Source organism: Equus asinus, chromosome 8, assembly GCF_041296235.1.
Source record: "Equus asinus isolate D_3611 breed Donkey chromosome 8, EquAss-T2T_v2, whole genome shotgun sequence".
NCBI classification, from domain to species: Eukaryota; Metazoa; Chordata; class Mammalia; order Perissodactyla; family Equidae; genus Equus; species Equus asinus.
Genome location: NC_091797.1, coordinates 98,403,114 through 98,416,664, shown reverse-complemented (window position 1 = coordinate 98,416,664; position 13,551 = coordinate 98,403,114). Strand labels below are relative to the sequence as shown.

The window sequence follows — 13,551 nt, the reverse complement described above, 5'->3', positions numbered from 1 at the left end:
CTGCCCTCCTGCCCAGACTGCCCCGATGCCTCCCAACATGGCTCCACAGAGTCACTCCCTTATGGTCTCACATATCTGTTTTGTCTATCTCTCCAAAGAAGGTTAGTTCCTTCAGGACAGATATGAACAAGAGGCATAGTCTTATAAAGGACAGACACAGAGGTAAGTAACCACTAATTTCCCAACAGGTGAGTTCCAGGGGCCAAGGAAACACCAGACCGCAGAGGAGTTGGTTTAGCTGGAAGGTTCAGGGAGGGTGGCAGCCAGAGTTGGGAAAGCTGCCAAGAGGTGACCTGGGAGCTGGAACACAAAAAAAGGAGCAATGGCATGACAGGTGGAGTGGTGGGAAGAGGGCATTCCAGGTGACGGCACAGTGGGAGCCAGAGTGCACAATGGGGCCAGGCCTGGAATCTGCCAGGGACCGGGGACAGCTCTTCTCCTGTGGAAGGGAGAAGCAGGAGGCGAGGAGAAGAACTAAGCGGGGGGGGGGGGGGGGGGGGGGGGGAAGGTCAGACAATAAAGGACCTCCTGGGTGATGCTCCTGAACATGACCTTCATCCTGGAGGCAAGGCATGGGTGGCACAGGGTCAGAGTCGTGTTTGGGACAGTGAGCTTGGGCAGCACTGGGAGCAAACCCCTGGAAAGGGGAATGGCGAGTGGCAAGTGGCAAGGTGGGTAGCAGACTGCTGCAAGCATCCAGAGGAGAGCTAGTGAATGCCAAGAGCCAGGCAGGGCAGTGGGAAATGAGGCAGCAGACAGCCAAGGAGGCATCACCAAGATCAGGCACACAGCTGAGTAATAAAGAAGGCAGATGAAAGCCAGTTCCCAGATGAGGGGGTGCAGCAGGGGAGGAAGTGCAGGGACTCCTCCACCAGGAGATCAGGACCTGAGAGAACAAGGTGCACACGCCTTCTGACAGTCACCAACCACACGGGGGCAGGGAGTGTGTGCAGGCCCAGCACGGGAAGAGGCAGGACCCACCATTTGAGGAACATTCGGAGAGAGTCCTTCCTGAGACAAGGCTGCTCCTCAAAGATCTTCTCCTTGAGAACCAGCCCTTTGCTGTACCGGCAATCTTTCTCCAAAGCTTTGCAGATGAAGTACAGACATGCTGGCGGGGAAAGAAACAGTATGACTTCTGAGTGTGCACTCTAAACCTCCAGCCTTGCCAGCTAACACCAAGGAAATGTGCCCACTCCAGAATCAAAGAAATGCATGGTAAACAATAACAAGATACCACTGTAACTCATTCAACCAGGAAAGATTTCTGTAAGTACCACTACCCACCGTAGACGGGGCAAACCCAAACGCTACCAGCGGAGGGCAGGCTGCACGACCTTCCTGGAGAACCACAGGCATTACACACAGACACTTCTGACCCAATAATCCACTTCTAGGAATTGCTGCAAAAAACCTACAGGTCTCACAGTGATTAGCTATTGACTAACTGGAAGAGCCTTCAAAAAATCAGGAAACCACTCAGTGCCCACCATATGGCCCAGTAAGAAGGTTTCCCCGATCCCCACACTGGGTTACTGAGCAGCCACTGTACAGACAGTTGAAGGGTGTGCTTACTGACCAGAAGGAAGACCACAAGACAGCCTGGGGAAGAGGTGGGGGACCAAACAGGCCATATAGTGTGACTCCAGATGTACACACAAGACTGGCTTCTATTCCTTTTGCCTACCTGTATTTTCCAATTTTTCTCCTTTTCTTTTTCTTTTTTTTAAAAAAAGAAAGTTCTTTAAAAAAAAAACAAAGTTAATGCCTGCAGTTGAAAACATGGACCTCATTCATGTCAATAAACGAGCCTTCTCAAATTAATAACATGGAGAGCACATGCTAACTCTGGCTCCTCCAGGAGTGAGACGGTAACAGGGAAACTAATGCACAGAGAAAAATGGGACAGTGTGGATGCACGAGGCAGAGCCAGAACACGAATTATGAAAGCCTTTAGTACTGGCAAGTGGCAAGAGCCCCTGACAAAGGTGGCTGCTCTGAGTCCCCAGCAGGCTTGGTGCTGCCAGGCATGTCACAGGTGATGTGAACACACGGGGAAACGACACAGTGCAGCAGAGTGCCAGCTCCACTCTGCCCAGGCACACACCATTACTGTGCCCTACTCCACTTCTAAGTGTGGGTGCAAGTCACTCCTCTCAAGAATAACCAGAAAAAGAAGGAGCCAGGGGTGAGGAGGAAGGAAAGCCAGGGCAGAATAGAGATTCAGGCACGGAAGCTTTGGGAAAGAGAAAGCAGCAGTGTCCTCCTAGTGTGCTATGCGGGAGAGAACAGAGCCTGGTCACAAGGCTCTGCAGGGACCGCATGCCCAAGGCACAGGAAGACTGTGCAACCCGTGAGGAGGGAGGGCCCGGCAGTCTCAGCGCTGGCCCAGTAAGCTGCTACTGAATGGCTAGGTAGGTGGCCCAGAGGTTCCTGCCTCACACAAACAAAGTCATAGCTTCTCTGGGACCACAGGGGACAAGAGAGTGGCCATTAGAGACTTCCAGAGAGAAAAGCAGGGAGGCGCTGAGCATTTGGATGAAGCTCGTTCTCGGCAGGCATTTTAGCGGCAGTAAAGCTCACCACGCTAAGTGCACCACACAACACTTCAGCGGAGAGAAGGCATGAACCCCAGGCCTTCTCATGAACCCCTGCCCACTCACCTCAAACGTGAACGTGACACTGGCTGTCAATTTAACAGGCTGCTTTTACTTCTGGGTTTAGATGAGTGTAAAATCTATCAGGACTCTCAAAGATATATGCATCAGCCCAATCCCCAAACCTGTTTTTCCCACAAGGACATAAGTTTCCCAAGCACAGTTTCTCCTATCATGAGAGAGGGGTGCAGAGAACTAAACCAGGTGGCCAGGGAAAGAAGGCTGAACACAAGACTGTCCACCTCAAGGTGGCACTCGAACTGTGGGAAGAGTGTCCAAGAAGAAACTAACAGCCTCCGGAAGAAGACGCTGCTAGAGACAAAACAGTGCCCCACAGGGACTATCATATTCTGCTGGTAGGAGTGAAAACTCGGGCAACCAACAGAGCAAGTGCCTACATACAGTGGAGGAAGTGTATAGAACATTCACAGCAGCATGATGCAAGAGCCCAAGCCTGGAAAGAACGCAGAAGGGCAGCGCAGAATGGCCAGACGTGTAGATGCACACAGCAGACCACGCTGCCATGAGAGAACCCAGAGACTGCCACACCCTGCACAGCTGCACTCAGAGAGGACGGCCACATCCAGGGTGCCAGGCCGAGAAGAGCACATGCCACCAGCTGACACCACCCAGAGGAGGCTCGACAACGACAACAGGCAGAGCTCATCTCTTGTGACACAAGGGAGCAATCAAGGTCACCTCAGGGGGTGGTAATGACTGGAACAGGACCCAAAGCAGCCTGCCTGTGGGCTCTGCAAGTGTTCCGTACATCTTGACTTGTACAAAGCGATGGATCTCAAACTTGTGCACTTTATTGTGTATATACTTTACCTCAATTAAAAAGATTTAACAAGTGGTTATGAAGAACAAGAACTGAAGGTGAGGATGAGTGAGCAGGTCCTAGTGGTCTTCGACATACTCCATCCTGGTGCTATTTCTTTAAAAAAGGAAGGAAAAAGCCTCTGCAAGTCAGGCTTCCAGGCTTAAACCTTCAAAGTGGTAAGTGCTCGTCAGCACGTCTGCCCTGAAGAGAATAACTGGGCTCTGCCAGGACCAGTCTGCAGCAGGCACAGCCTGCTCCCATGGACTCAGCCCTGCTCAGAGTGCTCCTGGAAAGCCAGCCTCTGTTCTGGCCTCAGAGGGCACCCAGAAGAGGCTGACCGCATGGGAGGCCCAGAACACCTGAGCAGTATCTGCCTCAGGACCAGCCCATGCAAGGGGCAGATGCGTTCTCTGCAGAGCAGAGGGCAAGGTTGGGCCAGGGAGCTGAAGCAACTAGAACGCAGACTGGGGCTCTGTCTGGCAGAGACCTTTCCAGTAGCCCTGCTGCTCTGCAAGGGAATGGGCTGCCTCAAGAGGTAGTGAGGTCCCCGGCACCAGAAGGAGTCAAGCTATAACTGCTAGGCTGTCTGTCAGCAAGTTATAGAAATGGGTTCTGGCACAGGATGGGATGATGCAGGTATAAAAATGAAACCACCAAAGGGAAAACCACTCAGAGAACATGCTACTTACTACTACCATACACTTGATAAATCTCAATTGAGTAAGAAAGACACGCAGAATAAAGCAGGGATGCAAAAACAACTCCATTCTCCCTGACAGTGGGCAGAAAGCTCCTCTGTGTTTTCTTTGGCTTCCAACTTACCCAAGCCACCCTCCTTCTGTCCCAAAAACACAAGCACATGGGAGAAAGCACCCAAGTCTAACTCACTCGTGTAGTCGCTGAGGGTGTACAGGACAGTGATGAGGTTGTCCAAGCAGGGCCAGTGATCAGGATTGCACCGCAGACCTTCCTCAAAAGCATGGCGAGCCAGGGGGACCCGGATGAGCCTCAGGGCCACGTGTCCGATTTTATACCAGAGGTTGACATCCGTGGAGTCCAGCATGACTGCCTGGAAGCAGCACAAGCAGGGAGCGCAGACACACTCAGTGGGCTCTCTCCTGAGCAGGGTCCCATGGTGACGGGAGGGGCGCAGCATCAGCCTAGCCGCTCAAACCACCCAGGCAAATGGCCAAGAGAAGCCACGTGGACCAACTCATCTGATTCAGAACAGTTTCTTGATATATTTTGTCATTCTGAACATCTGTATTCCTTACATATTTGACAGGTAAAAACAGCGAAAGAAGTGGAATTAAAAGAAAACATGAGGGTCTTGTGGGATTCTGGAAAGATTCTGGGCTCTGGAGACAGACCTCAGGTCACATTCCTGCTCCTACAGTGACCAGCAGCATGATCCTGAGCCTTCATCTCATCACTGAAATGAGGATAAAAACACGTTCCTTGCCAGACGGCGTGAGGATGAGCATATGAACGGAAAGCAGCTAGCACAGTGTCTGGCACATCAGAGGCGCCCACAGAATATAATGGCAATACTATTATGAATGAGTACAGAGTACCCAGTGTCAGGCTCTGTTCTTAGCACTTGTAAATGTACCAATTCATTTCATTCATTCATTCACAACCATCCTCTTCTTTTTTTTTTAGATTGACACCTGAGCTCACATCTCTTGCCAATTTTTTTTTTCTCTCTTTCTTCTTCTTCTCCCCAAAGCCCCCCAGTACATAGTTGAATATTCTAGTTGCACGTCCTTCTGGTTGTGCTGTGTGGCACGCTGCCGCAGCATGGCTTGATGAGCAGTGCCATGTCTATGCCCAGAATCCGAATCGGCGAAACTCTGGGCTGCTGAAGCGGAGCGAACAAACTTAACCACTTGGCCACAGGGCCGGCCCCCAACCATCCTTTTCTTTTATTACTCCCACTATATTGGTGTAGACCTGGAGGCCCAGAGAGATTAAGCAACCCACCCACAGTTACATGTGCCTTGAGTGGCAGAGAAAGAACTCATATGTAGGCTCTAAACTTGCTGTTGTCACTCACTGACCAGGGCCTCAGGCACTACAGCTTGGTGATGCACCACTACAAACTCTTCTTTTCAGCCAACAAGACCAGAACCTCGCCCCCTGCAGCAAGAGCCTTCAAACACACCAAGAGAGCTGAGCATTGCTAAAAACGCACCTCCAAGTAGAACTCCATGGCTGTCTCCAGGTCCTCTCGCTGGGCTGCCAGCTGGGCCAGGTTCTTATATGTGGAATATTTCAGCATCAGCCCAGGGTGTTTCAAGCCCTCTTTCTCATCACCCGATGAAACTGCCTGTGAACAAAACAAACAGAGGAGCAGAAGTGACACCTAGGCCCTGAAGCTCAGCAGGCAGTCTGCAGGACACCTGGCTTCTGAGCTGGCCTCTGCCACAGGCCCTTAGGCCTGTCTGGGCCATCCTCATTGGAGAATCAAAGTGCTACACCAGATGCTGTTAGAGGACCCCTCCAGCTCTGAGCACACAGAGAAGAAAGGCCAGACCACCAAGAGGCAGTTTTCAGGCAGTTTGGACACAAAAAGAGAGAGAGGGAAGAACCCTCTCACCGCTCCTGCCATGCCTGAGAGTTCAAGCCTGGAGCCAGCAGCTCCCCATGGCAGGTGTGAAGACGGGAGGAGAGGGTACAAGAAGGCTGCCTTGGGGCAGCAGGCAGGTGCCCAGGCAGCCAACTTATACCTCCCTACAAATCCTGCAGCAGGAAGAGCACCAGACTTGGAGTCAGGAGGATGAGCTCCCAACTCTAACTCGTCACATGACCATGGACAAGTTACTTTATCTAAAAAAGTTAGTGTCCCAAGGACCTCTGTCATATGACAACAATTCCTACCCTAAATATCAAAAACGAAAGTGAGCCAAAAGAGAATAAAGATTGTAAACATGCTTTATAGAAAAAGTTCTCTCACTACAGCTTTTATGACAACTCCTAAAAAAGCTTATGACTTCTAAGAAACCACTGATTAGAAAAATTATTGCTCTAAGGCTGGCCCGGTGGCATAAACAGTTAAGTTCGCACACTCTGCTTCGGTGGCCCAGGGTTCGCCAGCTCAGATCCCTGGCACAGACCTATGCATCACTTATCAAGCCATGCTGTGGCAGGTGTCCCAGACATAAAATAGAGGAAGATGGGCACAGATGTTAGCTCAGGGCCAATCTTCCTCAGCAAAAAGAGGAGGACTGGCCAGAGATGTTAGCTCAGGGCTAATCCTCCTCCTCCTCAAAAAAAAAGAAAAACTATTGCTCTAACCACACGACAAAGAGTAAAACATTTTCTAAGAGAAAAACTCACTGGCTCAAAGAAGTTCTTTCCAGGGTCAGGTCCACATTCCAGCTTTGTCCTGGGACAGGTCACATTCACTCGTCATTCATGTTTGGAACAGGCAAGACTAAAGGACATATACTCTTCCAGGATGCACCCCTTGACTAACCCAAGAAATCTACCCCAGAGCTCTTAAGGATTCCATCAAGAAGACTGAAAAGCTCAAATCAAACCTCATTCACTCTCTTCTACCGTCGTCTGGCTTATACTGCAGAAATATCTCCAAGAACGGGCTAACCAGGGCTGGACTCCAGGTACCTTTGCCCTTCCAGGTACAGAACTGTCCAAAAACTTGTGTGAACAGTTACAGAGGATGGGTCTACTTCAGAGACTAGATGGTCAGTGATACATCCACACACAGCAGTGGATGCTCTTGTGATTAACTAACCAGCTGGATTCAGCAACACTCTCCATTCTCCCTAAAAAGAACGCCGATGCCCTCGGGAGACAAAAGGTTCACCCCAACAAGCCCCCTCCAGCATCCTCACCAGCTAAGCTATACGATTCTTAGAAGTCACCTGTGTTCCAAGGCCTGTTTATGCCAAGTGTTTGTAAGACCGTAATTATGTAAGTTAGTTTAATATTAGGTACACTAACGCCAGATGAGTGTGAAAGAAAACTTTTCTGTATGTTTTCTGGACTTTTTGTTTACAACGAGCATGTTTTACTTTTATAAGCAAAGGAGGAAAGTGCTAAAACAACGCCCCTCCTTTTTTTTTGCTTGAGGAAGATTGGTCCCTGAGCTAACATCTACGTCAATCTTTCTCTATTTTTCGTATGTGGGATGCCACCACAGCATGGCTTGATGGGTGGTATGTAGGTCCACACCTGGGATCCAAATGGGCAAACCCTGGGCCACCAAAGCGGAGTGCACAAACCCAACCTCTATGCCACGGGGCTGACCCCTTAAAATATCTTTTAAGGCTCTGTCCATAAAGAGAGATGGACACAGCTGTGACTGGCTGACACACAGCCAGAGCTCTTCAAGGGAAGGCCTGTGCCTGGCCTGTCAGGTGCTGGGCCGACCTGGCATCAGCTCTGTATTTAGACTGTTGGCTCAGGGCTCTGCTTACCTGCTCACATCTCCAAGGTGCCCTCCGCTGTGGCCTGAGAGGGAAGACTCACTCCTGAAACATGTGCAGCACCTGGCCCTTGATAGGTGGAGCTCAGTAAAAGTGGATAAAGTCATCTCTCCTCTCTGGGCCCTCACTCACTTCCCACTAACAGGAGAGTAGTGGGTCACAATCCCCACGGTCCTAATTCCAAGACACCAAACCAGCACCAGAGAATCTTGACAAGCTATACAATTAGAAATATGAACAGATCCCTTGAGTGAGAGAAGGGATAGACAGGTTCTGCTGACAATTAAAACTCAGTTAGCATTGCCTCATCAGTGATGTAAATCATCCAGGGGCAAGGCTTAAGACACAAGTGTCTGCCTTCCTGGGCCTGGAGGAGACTCTGCTCAACTGAAGGACTGTGTTCCAGAAAATGCCCGTGATGGAGTCTGTCCTTACGCTTATCGCCTCTGTGTTTGGTGTTTGGGTAGCTGAAAACAAAAGCTTTCCTCCTAATGAAATACACAACTTCCTAAATCAATTTCAGGTTGCGATTCATTCAACGAACCTCCAAGTGACAGCTCCATGACCCAGCCAACTCAGGCTTAATGCACTCACCACTAGCATGATCCCTACCCTGGATCCAGGTCTGGCCCTGCCTGCCCCTCTTCGCCACACCACGTCCTAAGGTGGCTCTGTGTTGCTCTCCCAACCCTTCTCTCCAACTATGTTTTTCAAAGGCTCCCTGCGTTTATGGGCCGCCATCCAAATGGTGTTCACAAAAACGTGCTGCCAACAGATTAGGTATTACAAAACCATGGGTTCCAATCCTGTCTCTAACACTTCATAGTTGGGTAGCTTTGAGCCATCAACACCTCACTAAGCCTCCATTTCTACATCTGTAAAATGGGGACAATACTCCTACCTACCTGGCAGAGTAGCTGTGAATATTAAGTAATAATGAGAGTTGACACTTAGGGAGCTCTTACTATGCACCAAGAACCACTCTACATACTTCGCTGGATTCACCCAACTGGCACAGCAACCCAGTGAAGCAGACACTCCACGGGCAGGAAGCTGAGGGACAGGGAGGGGAAACAGGTGTCCAAGGTTATCCAGTCAAGAAGTGGGAGGGCAGAGGTGAGACCCAGGCTCCGTGGCTCCAGGGTGCAGCACCTGGTCTGCTGGTGCCTCACCTCTCGCAGCAGGCGCGCCTCCAGGAGCTCATGGTAGGCCTTGGCAGACTCCTCAAAACGGTCATGTTTCTGCAGATCCAGCGCCTTGTGGTACAAGGCAAAAGCCTCTGCCTCCTACGAACCAAGACAGAAAATGTTTTCACACAGTATAAAGGTTTGTCTTTTTAAGCCAAAAACGTATTTAAAGGAGGCTGCAGTCAAGGCCATGTTGTTAACTGTCAGCTGCACCCTCTGTAGTGGAGACAATCCTAACACTATAATCTCCCAGGAGCTCAAACTTGGGAGAAGAACCCCTCAGGAGCCCCTCAAGGAGATGCGAGCAACACAGGCTCACCTGCGTCTAAACAACAGCAAAAAACATAGACCCAGGACACGGAGTCAGAGCAACGCCAAGGTTATGAGCCAACTGGCCCTTTTCAGTTGAACTCTGGAGAGTGGCCACAACAGCTAGAATAACCCAGAGATTCCTAGAGAGTATGGATGGTTTCCACTGCTTTCTATCTGCCACTCTGCCCTAACCTGATCATTGCCCAGGGAGGGTGACAACCTCCTCTAGGATAGACGGGGCAGTGACGTCCCTTGAGAATCAGGGACAGCTGACAAGTAGACTTCTGAGAAGGCTCCGGTTTGTCCTGGTTTCTCCTGTGAAGGGGGAGGTATATGTTTATTTCAGAAAAAACACAGATAGGCGTGAACCCTTATAATATTAAGGTAGGATGTGGGTGGAGAGATGGAAGGAAGGAAGGCTGAAACGGAAGCATTGCCAGGCCTCATGGTAGAGAGGAAAGACCAAAAATCTAGAGAACTGAAGTCGAACCTGGCTCCCCTACCAACCTTCAGGAAGACCCAAGCAAGGCAGCATCCTCAAGGGCCTCCTCACACTGGAGAGTGAGTGGAGAGTCAAGACAGCACCTACATTACTATGCTACTAGCCCCTGGGGGTGCCAACTCCCAAGGCCTGCACAAAGAATGGGCCACATGGAAAGCCAGCCCTGGCCGGAGAAGTGGCCCAGGGGCTGAACTGGCCCAAACATACACTCACAGAATAATTAAGAATTTCTCTTCAGTGTGACCATCTCTAAGTGAAGCAAGTTTAACATGACATAGAGAGCTGGCCATGTTTCCAAATGGGATTTTCCTCTAAAGCCTCATTAAAGAGACATCTGAATGCATTTAAAATGAGATGCCATCTACAGAAATGAGAAGCAAGGTCTACCTGCAGAGAAAGACCAAGGATTACATACCTGGGCCTCCTTTGTCTGGGTTTTGTGACTTTTAAAGCTTCCTTCATGATCATCCTCAACCGTGGAGCTGGCATTTAAGGCTGCAATTCGAATCTAGAAACAAGGGTTTGGGGGAAGAGAAGAGTTGCCTTTAGTTGCGATGTCACTTGTCTCTTCAACAACCCACAATAAATACAACTCTGCTCCATCATATAATCTATTCTGCCTCGACCAGCTACGGCCTTCACAGAATGTGGGGAATGAACAACAAATGATCATCGAAGGAAAAAATAAGGAACAGAACATGTCTGGGGGAACCATGACGTCTGTTCAGGAAGCATGTTCTGGGTACTGTCCACTGCGAAAGGAACAGAGGCTGGGGACACCCAGCAATGGCCCGACACAGCAGAAGACCCGGGCATGCAGAATTGCAGGTTCCAACAAGACATATTAACTTTGTACCTTTCCAGTAACAGTGAGGATACCCGGCAAGCCACTTCAACAGAAAGTCAAGCATCCACACCCTTGAATGTGCCAACGGCTCTCCCAGGAGGAAGGCTGCCCCATATTGAGAGCCTGCAGGGTCCACCCAGGAAAACGTCCCTCCCTGCCAGGAGTGAAGTGAAATATGCAAGCATCAGTCCTTACCATACTCAGAGAGCTTCAGCACTGCTGCTCAGCACTGCTTCCCATCACTGGCAGGGGTGTGCCATTCCACAAATCTCCTAGAGCAGAAGCAGGACAGACTGAGAGAGGGCCCATGAAGAGCCAGGAATGTCCCAGCACCAGGGGCCCACCGGGAACCAGTCCCCAAACCCACAGGCCTCCCTAGCTCTAGGCACACAGGCTGGTGAGCAAATGCCTCGGGACAGCTGTGTGTGCTGTCACCCATGGAGCCCCTCAGTCCCTCGGCCAGAGCATCTGCCCTTGCCAGGAAAGACACCAGGTGCTGGGGACACAGAAGGGTGAAACCAACTCTTGCCCCCAGGGCTCATTGCTCAGCAGAAGCAAGAGGCCTAGAAACAACTACTTTTTCCAAAAGTTGAATGAAATAAAAAGAAATACAGGTAACATCGAAGGGTGGAGAAGAACAATGCATTTGAAGGCATCAAGGAAGGTGAAGGAGTAAGCCCTTGCATGAAGCCTTGAGGACTGCACAGCACTGCAGTAGAGGGTGGTGAAGCAGAGGCAGGGAGGGCGTGGTGTGATGGGGAAACAGGGAGACAAGTGACAGCCAACAGAGCCGGGCCTCAGAGCAGGGTTGGGCGTGGAGGACGGCAGGATGCCATGCCAGGAAATCGGAACTTTATTCTGGAGGCAACAAGTTTTCGAGAGAACAAATTCTAGAAATGTAAAGGAAAAAAAAATTAGAAGTGGGCAGGCCAGTTTGAAGTCTGCAAAAAACAACAGGATTGGTGAGGATGTGGAGAAATTAGAACCTCATACACTACTAACAGCAATGTAAAATGGTGCAGACACTGTGGAAACCAGTCTAGCAGCTGCTCAGAATGTTAAACACAGAGTTACCAGACAACCCAGAAATTCCGCTCCTAGGTATCTACTCAAGAGAAATGAAAATGTGTGTCCACGCAAAACTTGTTCACGAATGTTCATAGCAGCATTATTCGTAACAGTTTAAAGGTGGAAACAACCCAAGCATCTGTCAACTGATGAATGGATAAATAAAATGTGGTATATCTATACAATGGATTATTATTCAGTCATAAAACAGACTACAGTACCGGTACATGCTACAACACAAACTTTGAAAACACGCTAAAGGAAAGGAGCCAGTTACAAAAGGCCACATATGTCTGATTCCATTTATATGAAATGTCCAGAACAAGCAAATTTATAGAGACAGAAAGCAGTTAGTGGGCCGGGAGAGAAGGACAAATGGGGAGTGACTACTAACAGGCACAGGGTTTCTTCCTGGAGTGATGAAAACGTTCTAAAATGACTGTGGTGATGGTTACAGCACTCTGTGAATACACTAAAAGCCACTGAATTGGACACCTTACATAGATGAACTGTATGGTGTATGAATTATGTGCTATGATTAAACAAAGAGATGCCAGCAGCCTGGATGGGGCAGGGGCAGGGACAGTGGGGATGGAGGGGACCCACTTCTGGAGGCAGACTCACAGAATTCGGCGCCCGGCAGGCTGCAGGGAGCAGCACAGGTTCTCGGTGACCCCAGGGGTTCTGGCCTGAGGGGCTGGGATGGGGAGGCGGCACCACCAAACAAGCCAGAGAGGGCAGAGGAAGAAGCCAGAAAAAGTCCCACCTGAGAGGCTGACAGAAGGTCCTGGAAGGGCCCAGCAGGCAGTGAGAATGAGCTTTGGCAGCGAGACTGAACACGTGCTCCACCTAGATAAAATAAAACAACCACTACTATCACCAACAGTGTTTACAGCAATGACTTGGAGCATGGGCTTCCACAATGGGCTCTGAGTTCTCCAGTGGTTCTTATAAAGAAGGAAGTATCATCTGTTTCACAGACAAGGAAGACTCAAACCTCACCCAGGCCGACAGCTATTTTATCTCCTGGGTTCTACAATTAGAAAAAAAGAATGCTGTGGATTAAGTCTGGAAACTGCTGCTTCACCATAAGCTATGCCACGATGGACACTGTGACCACCATACAATATGAAAACAAAAAAAAAAAAAGTGAGAGAAAAGTAGAAACTATAGCATTAAAACTCTGCACCTAAGCTATTATTTTTAAAAAACACACTCACAGAGAAAATGAGTGTAGGCAAGTATGTGGAGAAATTGGAACCCTTGTGCATTGCTGGTGGGAATATAAAATTGTGCCGCCACTGTGGAAAACAGTAACGCAGTCCCTCAGAAAATTAAACACAAAGTTACCATACGACCCAGTGTTTCCACTTCTGGATTATATACACAAAGGAACAGAAAGCAGGGTCTCAAAGAGATATTTGTACACCCACGTTCACAGCAGCACTATTCACAACAGCTAAAATGTGGAAGCAACCCAAGTGCCCATTGACAGATGAATGGATAAGCAAAATGTGGTATATATATATAACGGAACATGATTCAGCCTTAAAAAGGAAGGAAATTCTGACACATGCTACAACATGAATATTATTTCAGAATATTATACTAAGTGAAATAAGCCAGTCACAAAAGGGCAAATACTGTATGGTTCCACTTACATAAGGTATCCAGAATTGGTAAATTCATAGAGACAGAAAGTAG

At 49.3% G+C, this 13,551-nt stretch overlaps 1 protein-coding gene across 6 annotated transcripts in view; it reads right to left on the bottom strand.

Moving 5' to 3' along the window:
* The window catches only part of CABIN1 (calcineurin binding protein 1), a 149,501-nt gene that overhangs the window by 126,690 nt on the left and 9,260 nt on the right, over window positions 1–13,551 (bottom strand). For 4 of the 6 annotated variants that reach the window (XM_014866265.3, XM_070516530.1, XM_070516531.1 and 1 more), the window contains exons 2-8: window positions 12,614–12,696; window positions 10,975–11,051; window positions 10,348–10,440; window positions 9,104–9,217; window positions 5,675–5,809; window positions 4,369–4,549; window positions 982–1,111 (exon numbers count right to left, since the gene is read on the bottom strand). In XM_014866265.3, coding sequence (XP_014721751.2) covers window positions 982–1,111; window positions 4,369–4,549; window positions 5,675–5,809; window positions 9,104–9,217; window positions 10,348–10,440; window positions 10,975–10,977 — 656 coding nt within the window. In that variant the 5' untranslated portion in view covers window positions 10,978–11,051; window positions 12,614–12,696. Of the gene's footprint in view, window positions 1–981; window positions 1,112–4,368; window positions 4,550–5,674; window positions 5,810–9,103; window positions 9,218–10,347; window positions 10,441–10,974; window positions 11,052–12,471; window positions 12,697–13,551 lie in introns of all 6 variants that reach the window. The other 2 variants (XM_044775392.2, XM_014866268.3) reach the window with 2 other exon arrangements.